Below are 26,100 nucleotides of genomic sequence, written 5' to 3' on the forward strand. Positions count from 1 at the left end.
TCTTTATGTCTCATTTTTAGAAGCTGCTAACTTGTGCCAAACCTCCACTGCTGCTACTACGCCTGTGACTCTTACTACTCCATTCAATATAACGTCCTCTGTGGCTTCTGGGACTATCACAAACCCAGTCACAGTGGCAGCCGCAATGAGCATGAGAAGTCCAGTAAATGTATCAAGTGCAGTTAATATATCCAGTCCGATGAACCTAGGGCATCCTGTAACTATAACAAGTCCATTATCCATGACATCTCCATTAACGCTCACCACACCAGTCAATCTTCCCACCCCAGTAACCGCTCCAGTGAATATAGCACACCCAGTCACTATCACGTCTCCCATGAACCTCCCCACACCGATGACGTTAGCTGGTCCCTTAAATATAGCAATGAGACCAGTAGAGAGCATGCCTTTCCTGCCCCAGGCCTTGCCCACGTCTCCTCCCTGGTAAAGAATTTCTCAACAGTATTAAAAGGATTAAAATGGAATCCTTACCAGCAGTTCTTTTTTGGGGTTTGTTTGCTTGTTTTGTTTTGGTTTTGTTTGTTTTTTGTTTTTCCCCTTCCCCGCCCCACCCCTCCCCTTTTTTTTTTTAAGTTAATAATAAATTCAATGTAAGGCACCGTGGTAACGCACCGTCAGAGAGCGTAGTAGCATCTTCCCCTGTTGATTTGGCTCGTGTGGTTCAATCTTGAGTTTCACTGGAGCACTTCATTAACGTGAGTTGTACCTTTTAGCTGACTGATGACAATTAGAGCAGATACGTATTTGCCAGAGGTTTTTTGTTGTTTTTTTTTAAGGAAGTCATTAAAAACCAGTTTTATGTTTTATCCCCCGAATAACTTAGACAATTATTTTAATCTAAACACTAGCAAAGACCCCCTTTGTATCTTTAAGAGGGCAGATGGCTAATTGTAACTTGCCAGTCCTTAGGTCCGTTTTTTTGGGCTAGTGTAGAATCTTTGTCTGTGTTGATGGTATTTTTGTTTTGTTTTGTTTTTGGTTTTGGTTTCTTTTTTTTTTTTTTTTAATGAGTAAATGAATTACAATGTTGTCATTTAAAAAATGCATTTTGGATGAAATATGCATTTTACCTTTGGGAATATGATAATTTCAGGCAGCATTCCCTATGGGAAAGGTGATACCAGCTCTGATATGCAAAGCATATGATAACTTATCATTCTAACTTCAACATATAATAGGGATTGTGACCTGATATTTGGAGATGTAAATATTACCCAACATATTACCCTAAGGGAATATAGCATTGTAGTCAACATTTTTAAAAAAACAAACTGTTATTGTTTGGTGAGAAACAGCCGTGGCTGACAGAAGAGGAGTCGAAATGTATGTAAGCATGGTCTCTGAGCAGTCAGACCCCTATGGGACTCTTACCTAGGAGCAAAAGGAGTGCTTTGAAACTTAAGAAACATTGCTTTAAGCTGGAAGATTCTGGAGGCACTGGGTGTGATTTTTATGCCCTCTGCCTCCCAATCAGAACCTGCTGGTGTTACAGCAGGGGACAGACGTGTTAGTTGTTCACTAGAAGTTTTGTCTTATATTAAATTGTATACAGTTTTTATTCTAACCACTAACTAGGTAGGATGCCCCTTCAGGACAAGCAGAGAGCGTCTTTTAATTTCTCCCCTATTTCTTAATCAAGTGTTGTGCAAATCTGTTCAACTTTGTAAATATTTGCAAACATCATCATTTTTACGTTATTCTTCTATTGTGTTAACACATTTCTATCAATTTGTGGGAGTTCTGGGGTGACGGCCTGAACTGTCTAGCCCAGAACTACCCTACAAATGGTCACACATGTTTAAGCTACATGTGCTTTTTATTTCTTAACCTGTTTATCTGTACATAACGTAGAAAGCAAAATCTAGGGAAACAGATATACTTTTTAGACTATCATGTCACATATTCACATTTTTAAAACTTTGTTTAAAAAAAAAAACAAAAAAAACCCCCACCCTAAAACCAAGACTCTACATTAAAAAAACAAATAATAATGAGTTGAGATGTTTTTATTTTAATGAAGCTGAAAGCTATGGAGATTAGCGTGTGCGCATTTTCACAGAGTGCTAGCAGGACTGACTAGTCAAAATGGACTGCTTCCGTTCCTACCCTGCCGTGTCAGTACAAGCAGTGATTGCCAGACTTCTGGGTCAGGTGACAGGTATCTGTATCATTACGTGAAACTGTTCTAGGGGCTTGGACTACATAGTAAAACAAAAACAAAAAAAAAAGAGCTTAGTGTAAAATAATTTTATAAATGATCTTTTGTACTTTAGGACATCAAATTGTACAACTTTTGTATATATAAAAGCTTAGGAACTTTCTGTTTAGCAGAAAGGAAACACATTCCTACACTTTTAATGTATATGTTTGTTATAATGTCCATGTAAACATATGCCCTATGTTTGTGCCTTTTAATTAGTTTGTCTCAATAAACAAAAATGTAGAGAAGAATATGTAGCTATGACTTTGTTACCACTGTTCTTACTCCAGATGTATAGACGTCTTCGTTTTTGCACTGTGTAGAGCGTTGCGTGCAGACAGCTGCATGACTTAGGCTGGTACGGCCAACATGAGGCATGTGAGTTGAATGCACCCCAGCAAAAAACCTTCCTCCCTTAGCGTAGAGCAGCCCGTGCTGGTGGGCGTTGCATGTTGGGTTGTGTAGTTTCCAAGCCATCTCTGTTACCCACCGCAGTGATACCAACTTGCACCAGTTTTACGTAGTAGGTATGGCATTCTGGAGCTGGGTAAACTGCAGAGATGACCCTTAGCTGAAGTTTGGGTGTCCCTGAGCTTGAAAAACAAAAGCATTAAAAGCCAATGTGAAAATGTGTACGAGAAGTGGTTATCTATGAATTACTTACAATAAACAGGTGTGAGACTTAATTGTATGTTGTCAATTACTGTAGTATTGACAGGGGATCCATCGTCCCGCCAGCGTGCCCTGCTGGTGTTATTTTTATCCCGGCAGAGTAGCAGTAGAATAAACACATTAAACACTGGCACGGAAATTTTTCAGCGTACCAGACTTCCCCGACCACTCACCGCGGTGCTCTTAGCACTGGATAGGAAAAGGGCTGTTTCCTTTTTATTTTATGTTGGTTCTGCTCAAATGTACCTGGTTTATGTCCACAAAGCCGCATTAGCTAATTGTCAACCTGTTTCATTCGTACTTGGGTAAACATTTGCTTTGTACTGTGCATAAATGGTTCCGAGGTGTGCTCCTCAGCTGTCTCAACGCAGACATCAATTTCACTCGTAATGCCATCATACAAAATACGTTAAGCTGTTTTCCGACCAAGCGAAGCTGCCTGGCTGGGTGGTTTGTGCCCTGTGCACGCTGCCTTGTGACAACGGCTCATCCGCAGCGCCGCCGGCAGCGAGGCCGGCACGGGTGGGAGGCACGCGTGGCCACAGCAGCGCCTGCGATTGGTGTGGCGACTCGTGTCCCCTCGGCCATGGGAAATGAAGGCTCTCAGCAAACCGTAGACGTGAAGAACAGATGCTCCCGTTGCACCGAGGGTTTCTGTGCAGCTGATGCACTTAGCCTAGTTTATTTCACGGAAACTTTTAAGCTGGATCTCGTCCAACGCCCAGGGAAGCAGATGGCTTCTGTTGGTTTGAGTTGGTTTTCACGTCGAGTCCATTCAGGTCTCCGATTGCAAGTGGTTCCAGAGGGTTCTGATTTCTTTTTTTCTCCTGACGTTCTGATAAGATTCGGTGTTAGGGCGACAGCTTAGCACTGACCGGTAGTTTTACAAAACCGAATTTTGCTTTGGAAGGATTTGTGCTGCGGAAGGGCAGAGCAGTCAGCTCAGTGACACGAAAACTCACCTCTGCGCACGGAGAGCTGCGGTGACGCCGTGGTGCTGGCTGGATGCTTCCGGGGAGGTGGGCCAGCAGGAAGTAAGTACTGCAGCACGGCTGCCAAAGCTGCCGTCAGGCCGTGACAGTGGCCTTCCCGAGGCTGTCTCTTCTTTGCTTGGAGCGTCCACGGCCGTCAGGGGGTGTTTGGGCTGAGGAGAGGTGGGGGGTGGCCTCCTGTGTCTTGCCATTGGGGAGCTGCACCTGAGTGATGTAAATTGGTGACTTTTTTCCCTTCAAAGGTAGATGACAGGCAAGGGAGAAAAACACGTATGTGTTATAGCACAAGTGAAATTTTGTTTCCCATTGCATTTTTCCCCTCCTACAACGAGGGTCAGAAGAAGGGTGTCAGTGTCAGAAGGAGGTTTCTAATGTCTGTGTTTAAAGAAAAACACCGAAGAGCAATAAGCCGTGTTAGCTGAAACAATCCATGTTACATAAAGGGGCAGAGCCTCCGGGGGATCAGCGCATGGCATTAGCAGTGCCAGTAAGCCTTTGTATTTCTGTTCGCTCCTCACTGACTTTTATTTTAGAAATGGTCACCAAGACATATTTTGAAAATGCTGAAAACAGAGCTGTTAGATTCTCACCAAATAAAGAAGGAAAATTAACACGGAAAGGACAGCCAGGTTTCTGAAAGCGTCACACATTCCGTTTGTTTTTAACCCTACTGCCCATGGTCCCCATATGGGAGCTGAGTCCTTGAAGGGCGGACCAGTTGTTCAGTGCAGAGTCCTCCTGCACACTGCCTTGCTTCCCTGGTGCCTTACGCCACCCATCTCACAGTCAGATTTAACAGCATTTCAAAAGGCAGCTATTAAAAGCACTTCACATTTGTAAATGTCTTTCAGATCTGTTTCTGTGTGTTTATGTGGACCTTCTAACCAGTGCTGCTTAGGATAAATAGTAAGTGTAAAAATAAGCCGTCCCCTCGCATTATTGTCAGGCAGAGGAAAACTTAAACCAAGTCCCTTTCTGCCTGTTATTCAGTGCATCGTGTTTATGCTTGCTGCTTATCCTTGATCTCTCACTCACAGCTTCCAGAACAGCAACTGAAGGGTGACACAGGAACTACGTGCTAACTTTTATGTCAAAAATAGCTTTCACCTTTAAATGCACGAGGCTCGGGGACTGTTTTCTAATTAGAAAAAGAATGCCTGAGCTTCTACTGTGAATCCATTTTACGGCTGTGTTAAAACTTGACTGTCAACTCCTGGTTAAAATTTAGTGCTGAGGTCTTGACCTAGAAACAAACCTTTTTTGGTATTGGTTTGGAAAAAGTATTTCAGTGCTAAGAAAAACTCAGCTGTGCTGTGCTGTCCAGCCAGCTCCCCCATCACGCTGCGGCTGGCTGAGAGTTCTTGGATTGTCTCTGCTTGCTTCTCTCTTAAGCCCAAGTCAGGCTGCTGGGAAAGATGGGCTCATGTTCTTCAAAATAATAATAGGGTGTTTTTTTTTGGTTCTCTGGGATTATGGGCTAATTTGAACCATTCCGAGAAGCCCTGGGTTTTCCTTTACAGATGCTTCTTCATCTGTAAAACATTTCAACGTGGGTATGACACTAGCTCGCATCAGAGCACAGACCTCTGCTGTCCTGACCTCCAAAATTAACCCAACCAGTAAAAACGACAGAGGGGACTTTCAGTACATATGGAACCTTTTGTTTTTCAGAAAAGGCAGAAATGTTCACTCACCTTTTCACAAGGCTGTTATTGCCAACTGTCAAAGAAAAACTTATGTTCTGTGCTTTCCATGACAGTTTTGTTTTCCCCAGGGAATTATCAATTTAGTTGAGACCGGCTGAATTAAACTATTTTATTTCTTAATAGCTGTGCATTTCTTTTCCCATTTCTTCTTCCTTGCTAGTGCCATTTGCAGCAAGGATCTGCATCAAGGGACAGTAAAGAAATTTGATCGCCTGTTTCCTCTGAAGCAAGGCTGGATTCAAAACCGATATTTCAGTCACAAAGCTTGCTGCAAGGCACCGAGGATGCACCGATCTGTATTTAACGTTGGGAAGGCAAATGTTGTGGCATATGTACTTGTACTCACTGAAAGCCAAAGATTTGCCTCTAATGTTTTTGCTCTCACTGCTGTGTGTGTTCCCTGTCAAAGCCTTGCAGATTTGTACCCATGCAAAGGATTGCTGAGCTGCCAGACGTGGATGAAATGACTGAGTGGGGAAAAAACCTCTGCACAGAGGGCTGAGCTACGAGATCCTTGGAGCATCCCAAACGCATGCTAGGGTCCAGCACCGCAGCCGCGCTCCCTGCTGGTCCGGCTGACCCTGACCCTGGCGGGTGCCGTGGGAGGCACAGCTTTCCTCCCGTTGGGAAACACCAGCGCGTCGGGAAGGGTTTGGAGAGCTGCGAGGTGCTCAGCCACTGCTGTTCGCGGTCTCGCTCTGGTCTCTGCAAAACGGGAAGTGTTTGCCCTATGTAAATTCACTCCTGTAATTTGTAAGAGGAGATCGCTTCCTGTCCTAAGCTGTTATGTGGTATGGCTGCAAGCTGTCAGATGCTGTAGCAATGGATCCCGGAGGCGGCTGCTTTCTATTTGTGGTTGAAGTGATGCTTTGTTATAATCCGTATCTCATGTGCAGCCCTTGGGGCGGGAGCGCCGTCTCGTCTTCGTGGGGGTACTCCGGCCTGGAAGCCGTGACCCGGGCCCTCCGCATACAGAACAGCCCGAGAACACCACTGGGGCTGGCAGCCCGCGCGCAGACCGCAGGGCCGCAGCGGGGCCGGGCCCACCCCGAGGCCTGCGCGGACCGGGCGGTGCTGCGCCCTCGACGCCTCGGGCGGGCAGAACGGGCCGCGAGGCTCTGCAGCGGGGGGCGGTCCCGTGCCCGCGGGGGTGAAGGGGTCCCGAGGGCCCCGGCTGCATTTCGGCCCGGCCGCCGCTAGGCCCCGCGCCCCCCCCGAGCCGCCCCGGCCCCGGCCCCGCCGCGCCGCCCCCAGCTGCCGGGCACGGCGAACGCCCCCGCCCCCGCCCGCCCGCCAGCCACGTCCGTCTCCCGTCCCGGCGCTTTTCCATGGTTCCCGGCGTGGTCCGTGCCTGCCGCCGCCCCCGCAGCGCCGGTAAGGGGGGCGGACCGGGCCGGGCCGGGCTCGGCTCTTTGTGCGCCGTGGTCGGGCCGAGCGGGGCGGGCGGTGCTTCCCGGCCTGTGCGGGCCGCGGCGGGGCCGGGCGGGAGCGGGAGGGTCCGCGGCTCCGAGGAGGGGCCCGCCCGCTGCCCCCGGCTCGGCCGAGCCCGCGGGGGGCGGGGGACGGGGCCGCCGGTTCGGCGTCCGCGGGGCCTGGGCACGGCTTCTCGGGGGCGGCCGGCCGGAGCCGGGCCGCGGGGAGGAGAGCGGCGGGCACGGCCCAGCGCGGGGTGAAGCCGCGGGGGCTCCGGCGGCGGCCCGGCCCCGGGAAGAGCCTCCTTCCAGCGGCCGGCTCCGCGGCCGGGCCCCGGCTGCTCGCTGCTCGGAGCGGCTGTCCCGTTGCCGGGCTGCGCCCCTCGGGCATCTTCGGCGAGGCCGTCCCGCCACGGGAGAGCCCTTCGGGGTGCGGTACAGCGGGGCGAAGCGCCTCTGTCCGCGGGACGGCGGGCCCTGCCCATCGCGGCCGGGTGGCCTGCGGTGCTGCCCCTGCGTGGGGTGCCTGCCCTGCGGCCGTGCCCCGGTGCTGTCCTGCGGGCTCTGGCGGCCCCGTGCCGGGACGCCATCCCGTGGCCCTGCTCCCTATTAACAGAGCGATGCTGCAACCCCGGACGACCCGGTGGGGTCGGATCGAAGATCTTAACGCAGGAGGTGTGTCAGGCCCCGCGAGCACCGAGGCGCCGGTGGTCTTGGAGCTGCTTGTGGCCCTCGGGCTGAATGCCGAGCTGCCCATCTGGGCGGGGACGGAGGTTTCTGGGGCTCCGTGTGCTCCCGGGGCTCCCCGTGAAGTTATCATTAGCAAACAGCAACAGAGAAGAGCGAGAGCTGCCTCGCCCCTGGAAATCACCACTTCAAAGAGGCACTGGAGCGTTGTCAGCCTCCTCAGGCAGTTTGGAAGATTCCTTTTTATTATTTTTAAGAAAGCAGCAGTCGCACCTCCTCCTCACACCTCCTCCCGCTGCTGCCACTGAAAATAAACATGGGGGTGACAGTATCTGTGAGGAAGCCCAGCTGTCCTGGACTGACCCTCTGTTTAGGGATGCCTGCTGGGGGTGCCCAGGGGCACGTGGCACCCAGAGAAGGCTTCTGCTCCTTGCCTCCTCCATCTCGCTCATCTTGAACAGCCCCTCACCCACACACCAGCACCCAGCTGGACCTGCGGTGTCACGGAGAGGGGGTTTCCTTCGCAGGGCTGGTGGGGGCGTGCAGCGGTGTGTGGCGTCCCCCAGTGATAGCGAGCGCTTATCAACCCGCACCAAAGCGCGTTGTGCAAGTAAAGATAACAGGGATGCTGTGTGTGGCAGACAGCCCTGTTTGGACAGGGAAGGCCAGGAGGAGAGCTGGAAGGTGGCTGATGCTTGGTTTGTTGCCACGAGGACAAAGTCTCAGGGTGAGAGTTGTGGGCTGCTGCCTTCCGCCTTGGGTTGTGTGCGCTGTCAATATCAATGGGCGTTTGTGGGCATGAGTGGCAATGCTGCGGCTCAGGCGGCTCTTGGTGGCTGTTTGTCCTGGTTTGCCTGTTACGTGGAGCTCAGAGCCTTTCTATTCCATCATCTCAGGCATCTGTGGGTTAGGTTTGTCAGGTTCTGGGGCGTGTGATCTGGCTGTGGCTTTTGTTGGTGCCTGTGGCATGAGGGGTAAAAACCTGTAAGAACAGAGTGATCAAATGGCAACTGTCAAGGGGAACTTAAAAGAAAAAAAGGCATCACCAAACTCTGCTCCAAACTAGTCCTTGCCCCTGGATTTTCTGCTGAGGGACTGTCAACCACGGCATGCTGTGGGGCTGCTCCTGCCCTTTCCCTCTGGCTGCTCCCTGGGACCAGGAGTGGGGCTGCTGTGCTCTGCCAAGCTGTGCTGTGCTCAGGCCTGTGGATCTGCAGGACTGCAACACTCAAGCACTACCAGAGCAAACCCCCCTCGCCCCTACCCCACCTGCTGCTCCATGCGGGTGTGGGCCCTGAGCTGCTGCTGGTGTGAGGACGGCTGCTGCTGGGCCGAGTTCCACGTACAGGCAGGACAGGAGGTCAACCAACAATTTATTTATTCAGCCATTCATTTGGTGTGGTGTAACTCGAGAAACTTGGGATCTGGTCAGTTGAGACACTTTGTTTAAATTTCAAACTGCTTTTTTTTTAAAGCCTCTTTTGAACATCCGTGCTGTTAGCTGTCCCTGACGCACGTATTAACCACCAAAACGCACTGGCTTTTCAACTGGAAAATGTTAAAACAAGGCTTTTGATTAACTTCTCATTTTGGGAATGGGCTAAGAGGTGCCAGGGGGCCCTGCAGAGCCTTTCCTTGAAACCATCAACCTTTAAAAAAAACAGAAACCAACGTCCCAAGCAGCTGTGAGCAGTGCCACAGCCACTGCTGTCCTCCAAGCACTGCCCACTCCAGGGCTCTGTGGTCTGGCGCTGGCAGTGCCGGGGGGGATGTGGTGGTGCCCCCTCCCCGGTGCTGCCTTTGATGCTGGTGAGTGGCAGGCCCATTGTGGCTCCTTTGTGCCCTCCTCGGTTCTCCCAGCCCGCACAAAACCTGCCATGGAAACCAAACCCGGCCGCTGTCCCAGGAAACCCGGAGGCGCAATTAGGAAATGCAAATATGAATGCAAATTCCTTCACTGCCTTCAAGGCCCTGGAAAATCATCCCGGGGCCACTAGCCGGTGTCCCTGCCTGTGGGCACCAGGAGGAGGATGGGGCACAGGTCTGGGGGTAGTGCTGGTGGCCGTGGGGCACCTCGGGCTCTTCTCCCCTTTCCCCAAGGCTTCCGCAGCATCTTGGGGGAAGAATGGGGCGTTTCAGCCAGCTGGGAGCAGTGACTCATAGGTGACAATGTGATATCGATTTTTTTTTTTTTTTTCCATCCTCTCTTGGTTGCCCAGCGACAAACAAACAAACAAGTGTCTTAAAATCCAAGCCAGCAGGAAGGGAGAAGCCCTGGTGGCTTCCCAGCGCCGTGCTGCCATGTCCCCTCTGTGGGCAGGGTGCATGGGAAGGGTGCTCTGTGGAGCTGCCACTCCCACCTGGGCTGCTCCATAGCCCTGTCACACTGCTGGGCTGGGAGCCGCTGGGGCAGCACCATGGAGGTTTTGGCATCTGTGGGACTGACCCTGGGAGCTGCCCTCATTGGCACTGGTGACAATCCTGCAGTGCATCCAGCTGCAGACGGTACCGCTCTCCTGTCTGACTCCAGACCGGGTGGATTTTGTCAGCATCTGGAGGTGTTTTACACAAACGGAGCTGCTTCCATTGCCATGGAAGAGTTCACCCAGTGCTGTGCCATGCCCCATGGGTGCCTGACTGCACTCCCATGTCTCTCTGGCACCCTGTGTTTCCTCCCAGCCCCGTTCCATTGAGTTGCTGGAAAATGATCTCCAGATCCCAGAGGTGGCATTTCTTCCTTCTCCTGATATCTCGTCCATCCCTACCCTCACCTTCATCCATGTGGCACTAGAAGTGTAGTAGGGGAAAAAGGGCAGATTGTCTACAGAAAATGGAGCAGGGCACACCTGTGGCTCACTCACGGTGATGTTCCAGCCCTGAGCTGATCTTAGCGTTTGACTCAGTTACGGAGTCCATTCTAACAGTGTTTTTCTCTCCCTCCCTGTTTCCAGGCGGCAGTGGAGCTCTGGCACGAGGACAGCGTGCGCAGGAGGTCCGGAGCTTGGCAGGAGTGCTGCAAGGTACTGGAGTGGGGGCTCGCTGGTGGGGATGGGGCACGGGGACATCCCATGGGGACAATTGGAGGCTCCCTGTACTTGGGAAAGAATGAGAGTGCTGTTGGAGAGGGGATGTGGAGCTCTGGGGTGCCGTGAGGGCTCACAGCCCCGCTGGGGGCAGACAGACGGACAGCACAGCTGCGGTGCCACACTAATCCTCTTGTGCTGATGGAGCGTTCTAGCTTGTCCTAAACCACTGCTTATAAAATCCTCGCTACTTTTAGCCTCCCTGGCTGATAATTGCAGCTGTCAGATGAGCCCAAAGCAACTGGGACAGTGCAGCGACGGAGCTGTGCGTGTATTAATTATGCAAACTTAAAAATAACAAAGTAGAAGTGAGACTGGGCTTGGAGGAGGAGTGCGCCCTAGTTTGGCGGCCGGGCAGAGTGTGCTGCTGGAGCACATGGTCTGTGTGCCACTGGCAGCTGGAGCTGAGCGACCCTGGGAAGGGCCGAACACTTCTCCGGGCACTGTCCTGGCTTTTGGATCCGTATCATTCCCACGTCAAATCCTGCTGTGCTGTGGTGGAGCAGAAGGAGTGCAGCTAACATGATCTTGTGGCTTTCAAGGGCTTTTATCTCCCCCTCCTGCAGCTGCAGTGTGCTGGAGGGTCCTTGGGAAGCCTTCCTGGCGCTCCTGCAGGGAAGGGCTGCCGTGCCAGTAATTAACCATCAGTCCCAGGCGAGGTGTAGTGTTCCAGGCAGGTTCTCCTCTGCTGAGCAATGTCACCCGGCATGAGGGAAGACAGAAGAACAGCATGGTTGTGCTGTGACGCCGTGTCCCAGGACAGCAAGGGCACGGCAGTGCCCGGATTATCAGCTCGGTGCTTTTGCAGGGCTTCCATTGGCCATATGGCTTAGTGACTCATAAACCCAGGAACTCCTGTTTGCTGCTTAATTAATCCTTTCTGCCTGCAGTGCTCTGCTCTGGGACAGAGCTCTGAGCTGCCCTCGAGCTGCAGTGGTGGGTTTCACCCACCCTATGTCTGCCCTCTTCGGTGTCTGCGATCTCAGTGACCTGACCGAGGTGGCTGCGAGCAGCCCGAGTAATGACCGCTTCTAAATCTTTTTTACCAGATCCTAATGGACAGGGGCCTGTCCTGGTAAATAATTTACCGTGCCCATGAGTGAGAGTTTCACTCCACTCATTTTGTTTCCATAGAAACTTCTGTGCTCCTTCTGCTCCACTCAGCCTTCGGTGAATCAATACCCATTTTTGTTCCTTTGCGCATTGAGCGATGGCCCTTAGATCTCGGGGACCGGAGGCCCTGCAGCTCCACGGTGTCATGGTGCTGGCACCGGCCAGGCCCCGAGAGCCTCCCTGCCCCAAACCATCGTTTTTCTTCCTGCTGAGCTCCTGTGCAAGCGTGGAAGCAGTGAGATGCGGACTGACAAAACCTGCTCCCAAACTGCCAGAGCTAAACACCTTTGTCTCTGCAAGAATTTATCTTTCCTTTGCTCTCTGCAGCTCCCCAGAGCTTTTGTGCAAGGGTTTGTGCTGAGCCAGGAGCACAAAGAGAGGGATAAGTAGCTGAGGACGGGGCTGTGCGCCATATGGCGTGAGGGCTCTGCAGGACGGGACTGCCTGCAGTGCAGTGTTGGCACCAGCAGTGTGTTTGTGAGCAGCCCCAGAGCGCTGCAGGGCCGGCTGGCACCTTGTGCTGCATGCAGATGGGTAAACTGAGGCAAGTGGAGTGCTGGGAGGGCGCTCTGAGCTTGAGCTTGGCTCTGGCACCTCCACGTGGGTGTGATCCAGGGGGATACCGGCGCTGGCCACAGTGCTCAGACAGCACAGGAGCAGCTGAGGTCACCAGTGCTTGTGCAGCAAAGCAGCGATGCAGCTTAGGGCAGCACTGACCCAGGGCATGTCCCTGCATCACCGCCTGCCTGCTGCCACCCTTAAGCCCAGCCCCAGCACACGCCGATCCCCCAGCTGGGACCAATGCATTTTGATGTCAGCAGTGAAAGCCAGAGGAGGAAAGGTCACAGCAGCTCAGCCACCCCATGGGATAACCTTCTATCTGCCCCTCTGCTTTCAGCAGCCTCTTGCTTCTGATTTATGACACGCTGACACCAGACAGATTTGAACAGAGATGCGTTTAACCCGTGTGGAGGGATACAGGGTTACTTTCATTGCTCACACTTGCTTGACCTATTTTTCTTTAATCCCTTCCTGGAAACCTGATTTCATGTTTGAATTCCCTCAACTATTTTAGGAATGTCGTCCTACCAAGATCAAATTACCTCCAATGAATCCAGTGCAAGGCAGCCTCACCAGGCAGGCAGGTTTTTGATTAAGATCTGGCACTACCTCATTAATACAAGCCTCATTTGGAAGGGTGGGGGCTGTAATTGTACCATGGCAAATGCATGTGAAATCTGGGATTAGCCACAGGGAAACCCTGATGTGGAACTCCGGCACCTGAAGGAGGGCACCAGAGCTGCCGGACAAGCGCCCACGTCCAAACCCATCCGTGTCCTCAGCAGCATTGTCACAGTGTGCCTGTGCCATAGGCAGACCCTCAAATACACCTCATATAGCTGCCTGTTTCTGCGTGAAAGGATCGGGGCGCAGGCACAGACCTGGAGGTGTGTGTACGGCTGTTGGAGGGAACAGAAAGGTGATGGGAGATTTTGGAGACTTAACGCAGCCACATCCTGCACGTCCCCATGGTGTGCTCTGAATTTCAATGTGCTGGTACACACTAATTTTTGTTCCCAATCATTTCCTTTTCATCCTGGTTTTAATCCTATTACAGTTGGTGCTGGGCAGACACCTCCACCACCAGGCAGTCCCTGAGCTCCGAGATCCGTGGCAGTGTAGTCCCTTTGTAAGGGCCTGGCTGAAGGCAGAGCCCTGGGGCTGAAGCACTGATTTTTGGCTTAACGCCTCCAGTTTGAGTCTTACTCTGAGAGTTTTCCCTCCCAAGCTCTGAGTGGGGACAGCCTACGAATGCAGCATGGCAATAGCAGGGGAAAAGGGGCTGTTCCTGTTCAGCCGCCTTTAAACAACCCCATCTGTTGTCTGAGCCGCAGCAGACACTGGGAAAGAACATTCCCCTTCCATTGGTGCCAAGACTTTTCCCTGAGCTGTGAGGTCTGGGAGCAGTCAGTCCCACTGCTGTTACAGCTGTTGGCCCCTTTGCCAGGACTGCTTTCAGCAGAACTGAGCAACTGCTGTTCCCAGCACGGAGCTGTGGACTGCCCAGCCACTGGGATCACCCAGCTGTGCCAGCCCTGTGCCTGGAGCAGCGTGGCTGTGGGCACTCCATGGGCACGGCCTGCTGCGTGGTGCAGCTGCAGCCTACAGAGGTGAGCCTGCAGGCAGCAGCCCACGCCACAGGTCCGTTCTGCAAGGTATTGGGCTCTGCCCTCGCCTCGGGTCACAGTTGGCTGCCAGCTTTCTTCCTTCCTTTTTGGGCAATCTAAAGGATTTTGCTTTTCCTGGCGCCTTCCCAGCCCCTTGCTGGCATCGAGGCAGCAGCCAGCAGTGGAGATTCTGCTTCCCACCCTAAGCACAGGCACAGAGGAGGATCCTGGGTGTGGAACTTTCAGCTTTCTAGTTAAGTCGTGCCAATAGGTGACTTGCTTTTCTCCAGATTTTAGCTCACGATGATGTAGTGCTTTTCATTTCTCCACATCATCAGCAGGATGTCTTCACGGTGCAGTCCCTTGGTGTTGCTCAGAGCCAGACGTGCAGCGGAGCCTTTTTGGCATTCAGATGTCCCCATCCCTCATTTTTTTCATCTTAGGACCAGAAGCTTTCAATTATTCTGCAGGCAGCTGCTCCCAGTCACGCTATCTGGTGTGGGCTCAACGTAACCAAGTTGCCCAAAGCCTCGTAACCGCTCCCAGCGTGCCAGAGCAGAGCCTGACCGACAGGGATGGGATGAGGCTCCCCGGTGATCCCCGGGCTGGGCTCCCACGTGCAGCGTGGCCCTGTGCAGGGCGTGGGGCACCGGGTGACCTTCAGAGGCGGCCGCTCTGCTTAATGGGTTTCAATCTGATTATGCAGTGTTTTACTAAGAAATGTGCTTGGCATGTTCTTCTCAATTAAATACAAATGTAGGGACAGTTATCTTGAACTCTCTGCCTGCTACTTGGGAAAAAGACTTTGAAAATGATATTAGGGATCAAAAGTGTTCTTGGGGTAATTCTTTTTAAACGGCGGAGTTAATCCAGAACTGAATTTGTCCCTGCATTTCCAAATGAGAGGCAGTAGCTGTATATAATCTGTTTATGGTTTTAGAGCGAATGTTAATCTTGGATTTGGTGGCTTTTCCCAAGGGTCGATTTGCTGTGCTGCAAAATGCTTTAGCCCCCTGCACTGAGATGACTCCATCTTTTATTTTAAAGAGAGATTTCACCGTGTTTATAAACAAACGTCAGACCTGCGAATGTTCCATCTGTGGGGCCCTCTGCAGTGGAAGTGGTACCATTTTTCTCCCCTCGCTGTGTTTGGTTTGTGCGGCGCCTGGCACGGCGACCTGAGCTCCTGGATGCCGTCCTGGGGACGTGCTGCACACACGGGGGTGCAGTTGGATAGTTTGAGTTCAACTGAATTTCCCCCTCTGAGATCTTGCTGTGCCCTGGGTGCTTTCTTCACACCAGCAGTGTCCTCGTGCAGCCCCTGCCTGCAGTTCCCTGGCCACGCACTGGGGCTGAGCAGGTAGGGCAGAACCACAAAAGGAAGAAGTTATAAATCCCACTCCTCTCTCCAATAGAAAGCAAAAAACACCAAAGGGGGGATTTCTGAGGTGGGCTTCATACGGAGGTGGCTGCCAAAAACGTGCCTTGTGCTTCAGTCCAGCTGCTGGTCCTGGCTCTGGGGGGCTCAAAGCCGCCCCCATCCTTGGGGCCCCACGTCTCACCAGAGGTGACTTTGTGACATCTCCCTGTGCCCGCAGGTGCTGGGATGCTGCAGCGCGCCGGGGGCTGACGTGTGGAGCTCTGGCTGTGGGGAGCAGTGCCCCCGCCGCCCACCCATGCTCCCGGCCGGCAGCCGGGGCCGTGCCCCGTGACGAAGTGCCCACCTCACCACGACCACCGCCATGACGAGCCTCTTTCGGCGCAGCAGCAGCAATGGTGGCTCACGCGGCGGCTCCTCGGCACAGGAGCTCAACAACAGCCGCCCCGCCAGGCAGGTGCGCCGGCTGGAGTTCAACCAGGCCATGGAGGACTTCAAGACCATGTTCCCCAATATGGACTATGACATCATCGAGTGCGTTTTGAGGGCCAACAACGGTGCCGTGGACGCCACCATCGACCAGCTCCTCCAGATGAACCTGGACGGCAGCGGCTGTGAGGACAGCTCGGACTCGGAGGACAGCATTCCCCCTGAGGTACTGCTGTGTCTGGCTTGGGCTCATTCTGTCTCATTTCTGCCCCCTGCATGACTGGGTGTAGGGGAAGGACAGCAGAGCTGGTGTCCTTGCAGGCCTGCAGCTGCACTTTATGGCTGACGTGGGTGCCACTTGACAGCCATCTGAATGCTGTCTTGGCCAGTTTGTAGCATGCAGCCTGGCTGGTTGGCCTCTGGCAGTGCTTGAAGCTTGAGCCACACCACTCTCCTCCCTCCTTTCTTCCCTAAAACCAATAGAAGGGCTTTGGCTCCTGCCCCACAGTGCCAAAATGCAGTGCCTCTTCCCTACAGAACAGTGTCCCAAACCTGCCCAGTGCATGTTGGCCCCATCCTCTCCACAGCACTGCTCGGCTCACCCTCACCCTCTCTTCCTCTGTCCTCAGATCATTGAGCGCACCCTGGAGCCAGACAGCTCGGATGAGGAGCCTCCCCCGGTGTACTCCCCCCCGGCCTATGAGAGCCAGGTGCTGGGCAGTCCACGTGCACCTCCCACCCCCCCACCCAGGTGAGTCTGCTGCATATGCATTAGTATGAAGTCTAGGGAGGTGAAGGAAGCTGCAGCTGGATAAAAAATGGCCCTAAAACATGAACAGCTGAGAGGGCAAGAGAGCTGCCCGTGAAGTGAGTAGAATGGCAAAAATCAGCTCCTGGATGCAGGGAGTGCTTGCTGCCTCTGGAAAACACCAGGAGCTGTGTAGCTGGGGCCTGGCACCTCTTATCTCTTGGCACCAGGAGCCCTTGTGCCTGTGGCAGGGAAGGGCAGTGGGCTCTCTGCAGGGACAGCGCAGCCAGGCTTGTGACGGAGCCCTGGAGCTCAGCTTTTCTCTGGCAGCTCTGACTGTGGGCTTGTAGGATAGCCAGGCACAATGAGATTTCCCAGCCCCTGGACAACGCCTGGGGAGCTGGGCAGGTGGCTGCTGACATGGGTCCGTGCACCACACCGTTTGGTGGTGTTTGAGTTCCCTCTGGCTGAAGGCTCTGGCTGTGCTCACTGCAGGGCGGATGTGCCAGGGCCTGGCCGCTACAGGAACTGGAACCCACCACTGCTGGGCAACCTCCCTGAGGACTTCCTGCGCATCCTACCCCAGCAAGCTGCCCATACACAGGTGAGCACCAACCCCGAGCCCCTGTGGTATGACCAGGAGTCATGGGTTGCTTCTGATCAGTTTGAAAATCACTCTGTTGCTCTGCTGGGAAACTGTAGGACCAGCCAGTGCTCCTGGGGAGAGCAGTGAGGCCTGACGCTCAGGGGATACTGTGTATGTGAGGTACAAAATCTGGAACAAACCAGGGGATGTCCTCATAGGAAACCGGGGTACTCATACGCTCCTTGACAGTTTTGGGGCTGGCACCACAGCACCCCATGGGGACTGAGCACAGCCTCAGTGGGCACCAGCTCAGCTTTGGCTGCTCCGCATCCCCTGGACATCCCATGGCCACTTTGCACCCCTGTAACAGGGCTGGTGCCTTCCAAGTGTCAGGGGCCTGGGGAGGGCTGCAGATGCATCAGCTTTTCCCTATCCTTTTTGGCGCCAAAGGCAGCCTGCTACGTTGCCATTTGTAATTGCCTGAAAGTTGAGCTTCTCAGGCTATAATACCTTTCTGGGAATAGGAACATGCCATTTCACAGGGGCTCAGGGGAGAGAGAAGCAGCTGCCCTTCTCTTTCCTGGTAATTGTGTGCTTTTGCTTTTTATGGCACTTTGAGCGCAGCAGTAGATATTGTAGATAGATACTGTAGGCAAGGGAGAGATTGATTCTGTGCAGTGTGGCTCTGCTCTTCCACATGTACAGATACAGTGGGAACCAGGGAGGGTGAGAGAGTGCGAGCACCGGGGCACTGCCAGCAGGAAATTGGAGTCTCCTACTTTCAATTGGGCAAAATTAAAGCAGTGATGCTGGCTGCAGGGCCTTCCTCCTTCACTTCCACGTCTTGCTTCAACCCTATGTATTTAAATTAAAAATGTGATCTGAAAAAGAGCTCTTCCAGATGATTCCCACATCAGGGGCTCTGATCCCATGCAGCGGTGTCCCCCTGGCTCTGCTTGGCAATGGTGTCAGACACATGGGCTCCAGCAGCTTTGTGCTGTGGCCATGGACCAATCTCTGCCTGCGTTTCCTCCTGCACAGGGCTCCCCTGGATGCCGGCAGCCCGTGCCACGGGGCCAGGGCTCCCTGGAGCAGGAGAGGAGGTGGAAGCAGTACCTGGAGGATGAGCGGATTGCGCTCTTCCTGCAGAACGAGGAGTTCATGAAGGAGCTGCAAAGGAACCGGGATTTTCTCCTTGCCCTGGAGAGAGGTGAGAAGCACCTTTAGGAACCTCTGTCTGCTTTTCAGGCACATGCCCCACTCTGGGACACTGCTCCTGCTGCGGTGTGTCAACCTCATCCCCATCCGCTGCAGCTGGAAAACCACCACGTTTCGGCGGGCGCTCACTTCCTCTGCTGTGGGCTCCCACAGAGTGCCTGCGGTCGCTGAGCTGCAGCAGTGATGGTGCTGGGGGTAGGCTGCTGCCTGCCTGCTCCCACCACTCCCAGCTGTGGTGTGGAAATGTTTGACATCCCTGGGGTGTGGCAAAGCTTGTCCCTTTGCTGCTGCAGGGACTGAGTGCAGCGGGCATGTACGGGCAAGGAGCATGAAGCTGTGTGTGCTGCCTCAGGAGTCTCACCAGGGTTTTTTGTTTTTCAGATCGACTGAAATACGAGTCAAAAAAATCCAAGTTGACCAGTGCTGCTGTCAGCAATGATTTCTGTTTCTCCTCCGTAATACCAGGTAATTTCAAGATAGATAAGAGTATCTCCTGTCATCAGTGGAATGCCCCAAAGCTCCACTCAATGTGCCCTGCCATGCTGTGCCATGCTGTGTGATGTGGCTGCGTGGGGAGGAACCAAGCTGGTTCCTCCCTGCTGCACAGAGCCCCTAAAAGCAGGTGGCAGTGGGGCAGGCAGGTGATGGAGTTTGGTGCCATGCTCTCCTCACCCAGCTGCTCCTGTGTCCTGCCTCCATTCTTCCCCTGAGCCCAGTTCCCAGGAGTGACAAAGCCTGCTGTCTTGATGGGAGCAGAGGATTGTGTCTGGGAGACGTAATGACTGTTCCCAAGTAATCCTGATTAACCTCAGCAGTGAGGCAGCTGCCTGGGGACAGAATTAGCTCTGGTAGCTGTCCATGTCCCCAAGTGGGGCTGGGGTGGGCAAGATGCAGCCACTCAGCTGCAAGTTGGGGTCACTGTCCCCAGGGTTTCTGCACCCCAGATCTCAAAGGGGTTTTGTCACCCAGAACCAGGTATGGAGTGCTGTGCCCTTTTACTGCTCACTGTTACTTGGCTCTGCCAGTGACCAGATCTGCTGATGGTGCCCAAATGTTTGCCTTCCAGGTGATGTAGCCACTCCTGGAACCAGCGAGGCTGGCAGTGCTGTATCTGATGATGCCTTATTCAGAGACAAACTGAAACACATGGGAAAATGTGAGTTGGTTTCCAGGCTCCAGTCTGGCAGCAGGAAGCCAGTGACAGGCTAGAGGAGTGCGTGGATATTTTGTGGTGTCTGTTGATGATGCAGATGGTGTTGGGAATCCCAGAAGAGGAAGCAGAGGAGTTTGCTATGGCTCTCCTTTTCCTCTTAAGCCTGTCACAGTGTGCTTCTCCCATTGCAAAACAAACCCAAGTTCTTTGGGCAGCCTGACTCAGACTGCAGCTGGCCAAGACCCACTGGGGTGGCCTGGGGTAGTCATGGGTAGGGAATACCACAGAAATCCCAATGAAAGGGTACGAACACCAGCACCTCTGGCCTGGGGCCACCTGTATCTCTGCTGGTGGCAGGACCTGGTTCTCGGTGCCCAGCACCACAGTGGCTGCTTTTGGCACTGGTGGCTCTTGCCCATAGCTGTCTCCTCCCCCCACCCCTGGCAGCTCTATGGGGAGTTTGCGGTGAGACCCTCACTGGGCTGCTTCCTTCCAGCAACACGCAAGAAGCTGTTTGAACTTGCCAGAGCCTTCTCTGAGAAGACGAAGATGAGGAAGTCAAAAAGGAAACACTTGTTGAAGCACCAGGTGTATCCTAAAAGGGGCTTGTTGTCATTTGCCCCTGGTAGCTGGGACTGCTGGGGGAATGCGGGTGGTCCTGGGGACTCTTGAGGCTGCAGTTTGGAGAGGAGCGTCCCCAGGTGCCCCCACAGGTGTGGGCTGTGAGGAGCGGTTTGTGGTGCTACGACCATGTCCTGGTTTTCCTTAGCAGAGCATGCAGGCTGGGGACAGCTGCATCCACAGCAAATCTTCTTGATGACGTTGAAGGACACTCGTGCGGTAAGAAAGGCTGAACCATGCTGTGCTGTGCCATGCTGTGTTGTGCCATGCCATGCCATACTGTGCCACCTTGCTGGTATGGGACTGGCATCACATGTGGGGTAGTTGTAGACCTTGACTCATCTGCCTCTGCCTTTCAGATGAAGATTTTCAAGCACGGCGGCAGCAGCTCCGGGAAGAGGAGGAGACGCTGAAGGAAGGGCAATAAATGGTGAGGGCTGTGGTGCTGCGGCTGGTGACAGCTCCAGCGCCGTGATGGGACGGTGCTGGCCGTGGTGCAGCTGAGGCTGAGCACACACTGTTCTTCCTCCTCCTGGTCTCCTCCCCTCCAGCTCCCAGCGCTGGGGTTTATTGCTGGCACAGAATGTGCAAAGGGCTTAATAAGAAGATGGCTGAAAAAAGGGAAAAAAAGAAAAACACCCAGTGACAAACAACCCAGTTTTTTGGCTGTTCCCCCTCTGCTGTTGTACTCCTCTGAAGTACAAACGTTGAAGTGAGGCACAAAGTTTTCTTACTAAAGGTTTGAAAACAACTTCTCCTATCTAGCAAATCAGCCAGAAAGAAAGGAAAGAAAAGGAAGCAGCTGGCAGCTGGTGTGAGCGGTGGCATTGGAGCTGGTGGGTCTGGGACTCAGGGAGGAGCCGTCCCTCCTGCGCGTGGGATCCACACAGTGCCGCCTGAAGAGTGCACATGGGCTGTGCTAAGGGGATGCCCCGGCTGCGGGAGCTGCTTGGCGGAGCGTCCCTGCACATATCTGTGGTGATCTGATGTCACTTTCCTCTGCGCATGCAGGAAAAGAAAACACACAAGAAAGAAACTAAAAGCCGTCATCTACTATTGCTAGGAGTAATAAGCAGAGATTCAGATCAGGTAATAGTCAAATAATATAAGTTGTTTATAAAAGGAAAGGCCTTCTTTTCCAAGGCGTTTCCCTTTGCATTAAACCTTTGCCTTTGGCATCGCTCAAACTGCCTTGAAATCGGACCCTCACTGCCTTGCTCCCTGCGGGGCAGCACCAAGGGCTGGATCTGCACTGGTGCGGCGGCCGGGCCAGGACACGTCCCGTTGGCTGCATTGCTCCAGTAGTGTTCCCGGGGCCGGGCAGGGACACCCCTCGCAATAGATAAGGTGCAGATTTGGGGTTTGCTGCTGGGGCTGCGGAGATGTTTTTGGCACGGTGGTTTCATGAGCCGCTGTGGGGCAGGAGAGGCTCCCAGCCTTGGGGATCGTTTTTCCAGGAGAGTGCAGGGGCAGCCGGGAGGCAGCGCTCGGATCTCTGCAGCATCCTGAGATGCTGTCAGGCTAAAAATAATTACGTAAACAAATTCCTTCCCCGTGTAAGTAACGAGTGACGAGCACTAAGTCAGAATTCGCTCCCGCCAGCACATTTTCTTCTTTTTTATCAGCATAATCTGTTTACTGCTCAATCAGGAGGTGGCTGCAGACAAGCCTGTTCTGCTTTCTGGCTCCCGTGAACCAGCACAAATGTTGTAAGATTTGTGCTGCGAAGGCGGCAGACGCAGAATCTTATCCACCAGACATGCACACAACTGCTGTCCCTGCCTCTCTGCGGGATTGCTAACAAAGCCCACATTGCTCTGGCTCCCGGCGGGCTCCTCCCAAATCCTCCCTGCATCCCCTTTGAAGTGGATGCCAACATTTTTCCCCACAGCCACAGTGCACCTGTTGAGTGCTGCCACAGGGCTGAGTGATGCAGGGACACCACGTGCCATCGGCACTGCCATGGGCTGCACCACGGCTGGAGCTCCTTGAAGGAGCTGCCCTCAAGTCTGAGCCCGACTTTGATTCTGCTCCTTTTTTAAGGAAGGGGCAGTGGTGTCCCCTTTGAACTGGGGGCCGCAGCGGTGCTGCACTGCACTGGCCTTCTCCCCATGGTGACTTTAGGTGGTGGGAATGGGGTGCAGGGAGGTACTGGGGAGGCACTGCTGACCCGTGTAGGGTCAGGTTCTGGAAAGGTGCGTGTCCCACATGGCACGGTGCAAGGCGTGAAGCTGTGGCTTTGCTGCCGGAGCAGGAGCCGGGGGCTGCTATCCCCAGCACAAGGCTGGCTCTGAGATAGCGGGAGGCCACCACTGCTCCCTCCCAGCCCAAAGCAGTGCTGCGTAGTTGGAAAAAAATCAAGCTTGGAATTGTATCAGCTTGTAAACGTTCCAGTGCTTCTGAGCTACCAAGGGCTTAACTCGCAGCAAAGTTTCCATGCATGCAGGAAGTGCAGACAGGCGGTGCAGGGGGGGCTCCTGTGGGCTGTGAGCTGCCGTCCCAGCAGCTGTGGCTGCGTTGGGGTCAGGGATGTGCTCCCAACAACGCGCCCTGAGCTGTCCCAGGCTGTGCTGCGCAGCGCTGAGTGATGTCACTCTGCGGCCATTTTAAAATATCTTGGAGGCACAAAACATCGTTTCAGTGGACGACGAAGAGTGGTTATTTTTATCTTCTTTAAAACGACAGTAAATCAGGTCTAACGAGCAGAAAGGCCCCTACAAGCGGCTCGGGAGCCAAAATGCATCTCTTGCATAAAGCTGTACAATTCTCAGCGACGTTTCTATCACTTCTATACAAAATGTTTTAAAAAGAACAACAAAAAAGAAGTCTGTGGCGTGCGTGAGTGTTGCTCTTTTAGAATTTATTTCCATAAGTGATTTTTTTTCTTAAAGATGTTTAATAGTAATTCATATAATAAAGTCCTGTTGTACTCTTAACACTGCGGCATTTTGCTTTTAGCTGCTGTTATTTTACAGGGGGAGAAAGGAAGAAATCAGAGTGGGGAGGAGCCTGACCTGCCCTGGAACAGCTGCAGCACTTCTCTCTGAGTTCTGCTCAATGTGAGCAGTTTTGTTTCAGAACTGTGTTTTAATAAAACGGTGGCTGGGAGAAGCCCAGAACTAATAACTGGTAGGATCACGGTGATACTGGAGGTGCTTCAAGGGAGCACCTCCGTGCACGTCTTCTGGGAGCGTAGCGCGGTAACAACTGCTCCAAGGACCCATTACAGAACTTTTAGTCCCAGCCCTGGAGCGGCAGCGCTGGCCCTTTAAATGGCGGAGAGGCCGATCCGCAGCTCGGCTATCGGCTGCCTCTGCCTGCGCACCACTTCCCGCCTTCGGCACGCCCTGGCAGCGGATTGGTCAGCCGCGCAACGAGAGAGCGTTTCCGCTTCCGGGTGGTGGGGCAGCTCGTTGCTAGGGTGGCACTGTTGCTAGGGAAGGCCTAGGCCGCCGCCATGGCGGGGAGCCGCATGCAGAAGACCGGGAGCGTGTTTAGCCGGTACGAGGAGTGTCGGGAGGGTGAGCGTGGCGGTCGTGGGCTGCGGGGAGGGAGGGCTAAGGGTGGGCCCTGAGCTGTGCCTGCTGCCCGCAGGACCCGCAATTTGCTGCGCATCGGCGTCATCCAGAAGCCGCTGTGGTTCGACGTGTACGCCACCTTTCCCCCGCTCCGCGAGCCGCTGTACCGCGTGCCCCGGCCGCGCTACGGGAAGGTGACGGACGACGTGCCGCCCATCTTCTACCGGGAGGACGAAGTGCGAGCGTGAGTCCCTGCCCGGGGCCGGAACCGCCCGCGTTGGAGCCGCGCGGCCCTTCGGCGTGCGCGTGGCTGTGCCGCTGCGGGGCGCTGTGGGAGCGCCGCTGCCGTTTTCGTCTCCGGGCCGTTGCGGGGCCGCTCCTGCGTGGCCGTGCCGGGGGGAAACCGCGCGGCCTTGTGTGTTCGCAGAGGTGGCCTGGCAGCGGGTCGGGTGGAGGCTCGGCTGCCATGGAAGGTGGAATGGCTTTAAGGCGCTGTGCGTGGCCTGGGCGAAGCCCCTGCGCAGAAGTTGCGGTGCTCCTGCGGCACTACGGCGGTGTGAGGTAGCGGGAGCTCCCCGCTGCGGCTAAATGCTGGAGTGTGCATGGTGTAATGCCCCATGGAGAAAGGAGCGACAGTTTTGTGAAGGCCTCTTGTAGACTGGCTCTGATCGTGTTAATTTACTTCCAAACGTGTTTTTAATTGCTTTAAACACTGTTTTTTGGTTTTTAAATAGGAAATTTTATAGAATTTATGGTAGTGGTCCCAAACCTTTTGACCTGTCACAACCGAACTACAAATCTACCTGCCAAAGGTAAGGGTTTTAAATTAAACTAAAAATATTTCTGGAACTCATCCCTGAATCCCTGTGGGTCAGCAGACCAAAATGGTATTAGCAAGAGTGAAAGTACAATCTTGAAATCCAGGTTTGTTGAGAAATATAATGAATTGAAAGAAGAAGGAAAAATTGAAGAGGAAAACCTGTTTGAAGAAACAGGAAAGGCCCTTTTAGCCAGTGGGATAATTCTGCAGAGAAGAGGAACAGATAAAGTAAGCTAAATTCAGATGTTATTTTCTTTTGTAATATGCTTTTCATTATCCTCATTATCCAGTTATCTCTGGGCTAAGCATCCACAGTGCTTTTTTCTATAAGAGAGGCTGAAAAGGAACAGAAATTGGTTCTAGGTGAAGTATAATGTCCTATGAGCGTGTAGGAGGATGAAATCAGTACCTGTCTTTTATCTTTTTCCTTGAGGTCAGCAGTCTCATTTTGAGTTTCTTGCTATGGTGGTGCTTTGAGACTGTGTTGTACCTTTATAATAATCTAAGCATGAGTCAGAACTTATCTCTCAGCTTTTCTGGGCAAGCAAACTGGCAGTTGCTTTCTTTTGCTTTCTTCAGTTGACAAACTTTTTCAGCCTTGTTTTTTTTTTTTGGGATCATCTATCGTTAACTGTAGGTAGCACAACAGGATCATCAGGATGCGGAAGCCAGGGATTCTGTACTACGTCTGCAACTTCAAACCGTGTTGGAAGAGTTGCAGGAGAAGAAGGAAAGTCAGGAGGAGCAGATGCCAGAACTGAGAGAAACACAGAAGGAAAATCCTTCATCCTAACAGCTGTGCTCTTGTCTTGGCACATCCTGCAGCTTGGCATTGTGTGCCCATGGTACTCGTCTGCTCAGGAGCCAGCATGTCCATCTGCACAGCCCGGTGGTTCTAAGAAATAATCTGAAGAAGGGAATGGTGCCTCCCTGCCATCATGCATGTGACACACATTCTTGTCTTTCCAGCTCCCCACTTAGGAAGTAGGAGATGATCCTCTTCTTTGGAGGAACATTGTCTTGACATTTTCAATTATGTTGTCTCAGCTTTTGAGATGGAAAATAGAATGGAAAATTAAACATTTCCTTTAAAATGGGAACCTGTGTCTTATTTGCAGTAGTACTGTCTTGCACTGATGGTACAGGCGTTGTGACAGTCCTGCTGTTGAAATGGCAGATGCTGTTTACTTGATGCATTGTAACAGCTGTCAGAAGTGTCATCTTTTTATAGCTGATTCTGAAGAGTCGCTATTTATATGAATGTTCTGATGTGTTCTTTCTGCTTCGTCACTTGCTTACATTCATAAGAGGATGAAGCACTATATCAAATAATGTGGATCTTTGAAGTTTTTCAGCAAGTCTTAATGAAATTGGTCTCCTTGGAGATGTGGAACGTGCACCATTGCAACTCTTTGCTGAAGAGAAAGTTGAATTCTTTTACAGAAAGTCACTGAAATTTTGGCACAGAAAAGGACATAATAGTCTTACCACAGTTCAGAGCTGATTATAATTCCATTCTTCTCATGTCTATAAACTTAATTGCCCACCTTGTTTTTTACTAAGGATTTTGGTTTT

General features: G+C 52.9%; 3 protein-coding genes and 1 long non-coding RNA gene across 12 annotated transcripts in view; 3 read left to right on the forward strand and 1 right to left on the reverse strand.

Annotated features, from left to right (window-relative positions):
* The window catches only part of VEZF1 (vascular endothelial zinc finger 1), a 22,955-nt gene extending 20,483 nt beyond the window's left edge, over window positions 1-2,472 (forward strand). For all 6 annotated transcript variants that reach the window (XM_040650099.2, XM_046902416.1, XM_040650097.2 and 3 more), the window contains one exon: window positions 21-2,472. In XM_040650099.2, the coding sequence (XP_040506033.1) occupies window positions 21-448 (428 nt within the window). In that variant the 3' untranslated portion in view covers window positions 449-2,472. The remainder of the gene's footprint in view (window positions 1-20) is intronic.
* On the reverse strand, window positions 1,841-6,960 carry LOC124417318. The gene is made up of 2 exons (XR_006931855.1): window positions 3,856-6,960; window positions 1,841-3,728 (listed from the first exon to the last, which is right to left on the reverse strand). It is a non-coding gene; the product is annotated as an uncharacterized LOC124417318 (long non-coding RNA).
* Window positions 6,880-23,123, forward strand: CUEDC1 (CUE domain containing 1). Of its 4 annotated transcripts, none has more exons than XM_015296188.4 (12): window positions 6,880-6,965; window positions 10,642-10,710; window positions 15,653-16,087; window positions 16,491-16,612; window positions 17,105-17,213; window positions 18,237-18,405; window positions 18,795-18,878; window positions 19,480-19,569; window positions 20,063-20,156; window positions 20,348-20,406; window positions 20,547-20,617; window positions 20,953-23,123. In XM_015296188.4, the coding sequence occupies exons 3-11, from the start codon at window positions 15,797-15,799 to the stop codon at window positions 20,612-20,614; spliced, it is 1,086 nt and encodes a 361-aa protein (XP_015151674.2). In that variant the 5' UTR covers window positions 6,880-6,965; window positions 10,642-10,710; window positions 15,653-15,796; the 3' UTR covers window positions 20,615-20,617; window positions 20,953-23,123. The 4 variants fall into 4 exon arrangements, with proteins under 4 accessions (XP_015151674.2, XP_046758723.1, XP_040506485.1 ...); XM_040650551.2 differs by lacking the exon at window positions 6,880-6,965 and adding an exon at window positions 8,334-8,417; XM_046902767.1 differs by having other exon boundaries at window positions 20,547-23,123.
* A 483-nt stretch (window positions 23,124-23,606) lies between these two features.
* Window positions 23,607-25,625, forward strand: MRPS23 (mitochondrial ribosomal protein S23). Its single transcript, XM_003642415.6, has 5 exons — window positions 23,607-23,688; window positions 23,782-23,949; window positions 24,440-24,517; window positions 24,630-24,753; window positions 25,163-25,625. The coding sequence occupies exons 1-5, from the start codon at window positions 23,645-23,647 to the stop codon at window positions 25,316-25,318; spliced, it is 570 nt and encodes a 189-aa protein (XP_003642463.1). The 5' UTR covers window positions 23,607-23,644; the 3' UTR covers window positions 25,319-25,625.
* Window positions 25,626-26,100: the final 475 nt, after the last annotated feature.

Source organism: Gallus gallus, chromosome 19 (genome assembly GCF_016699485.2).
Source record: "Gallus gallus isolate bGalGal1 chromosome 19, bGalGal1.mat.broiler.GRCg7b, whole genome shotgun sequence".
NCBI lineage: Eukaryota > Metazoa > Chordata > Aves > Galliformes > Phasianidae > Gallus > Gallus gallus.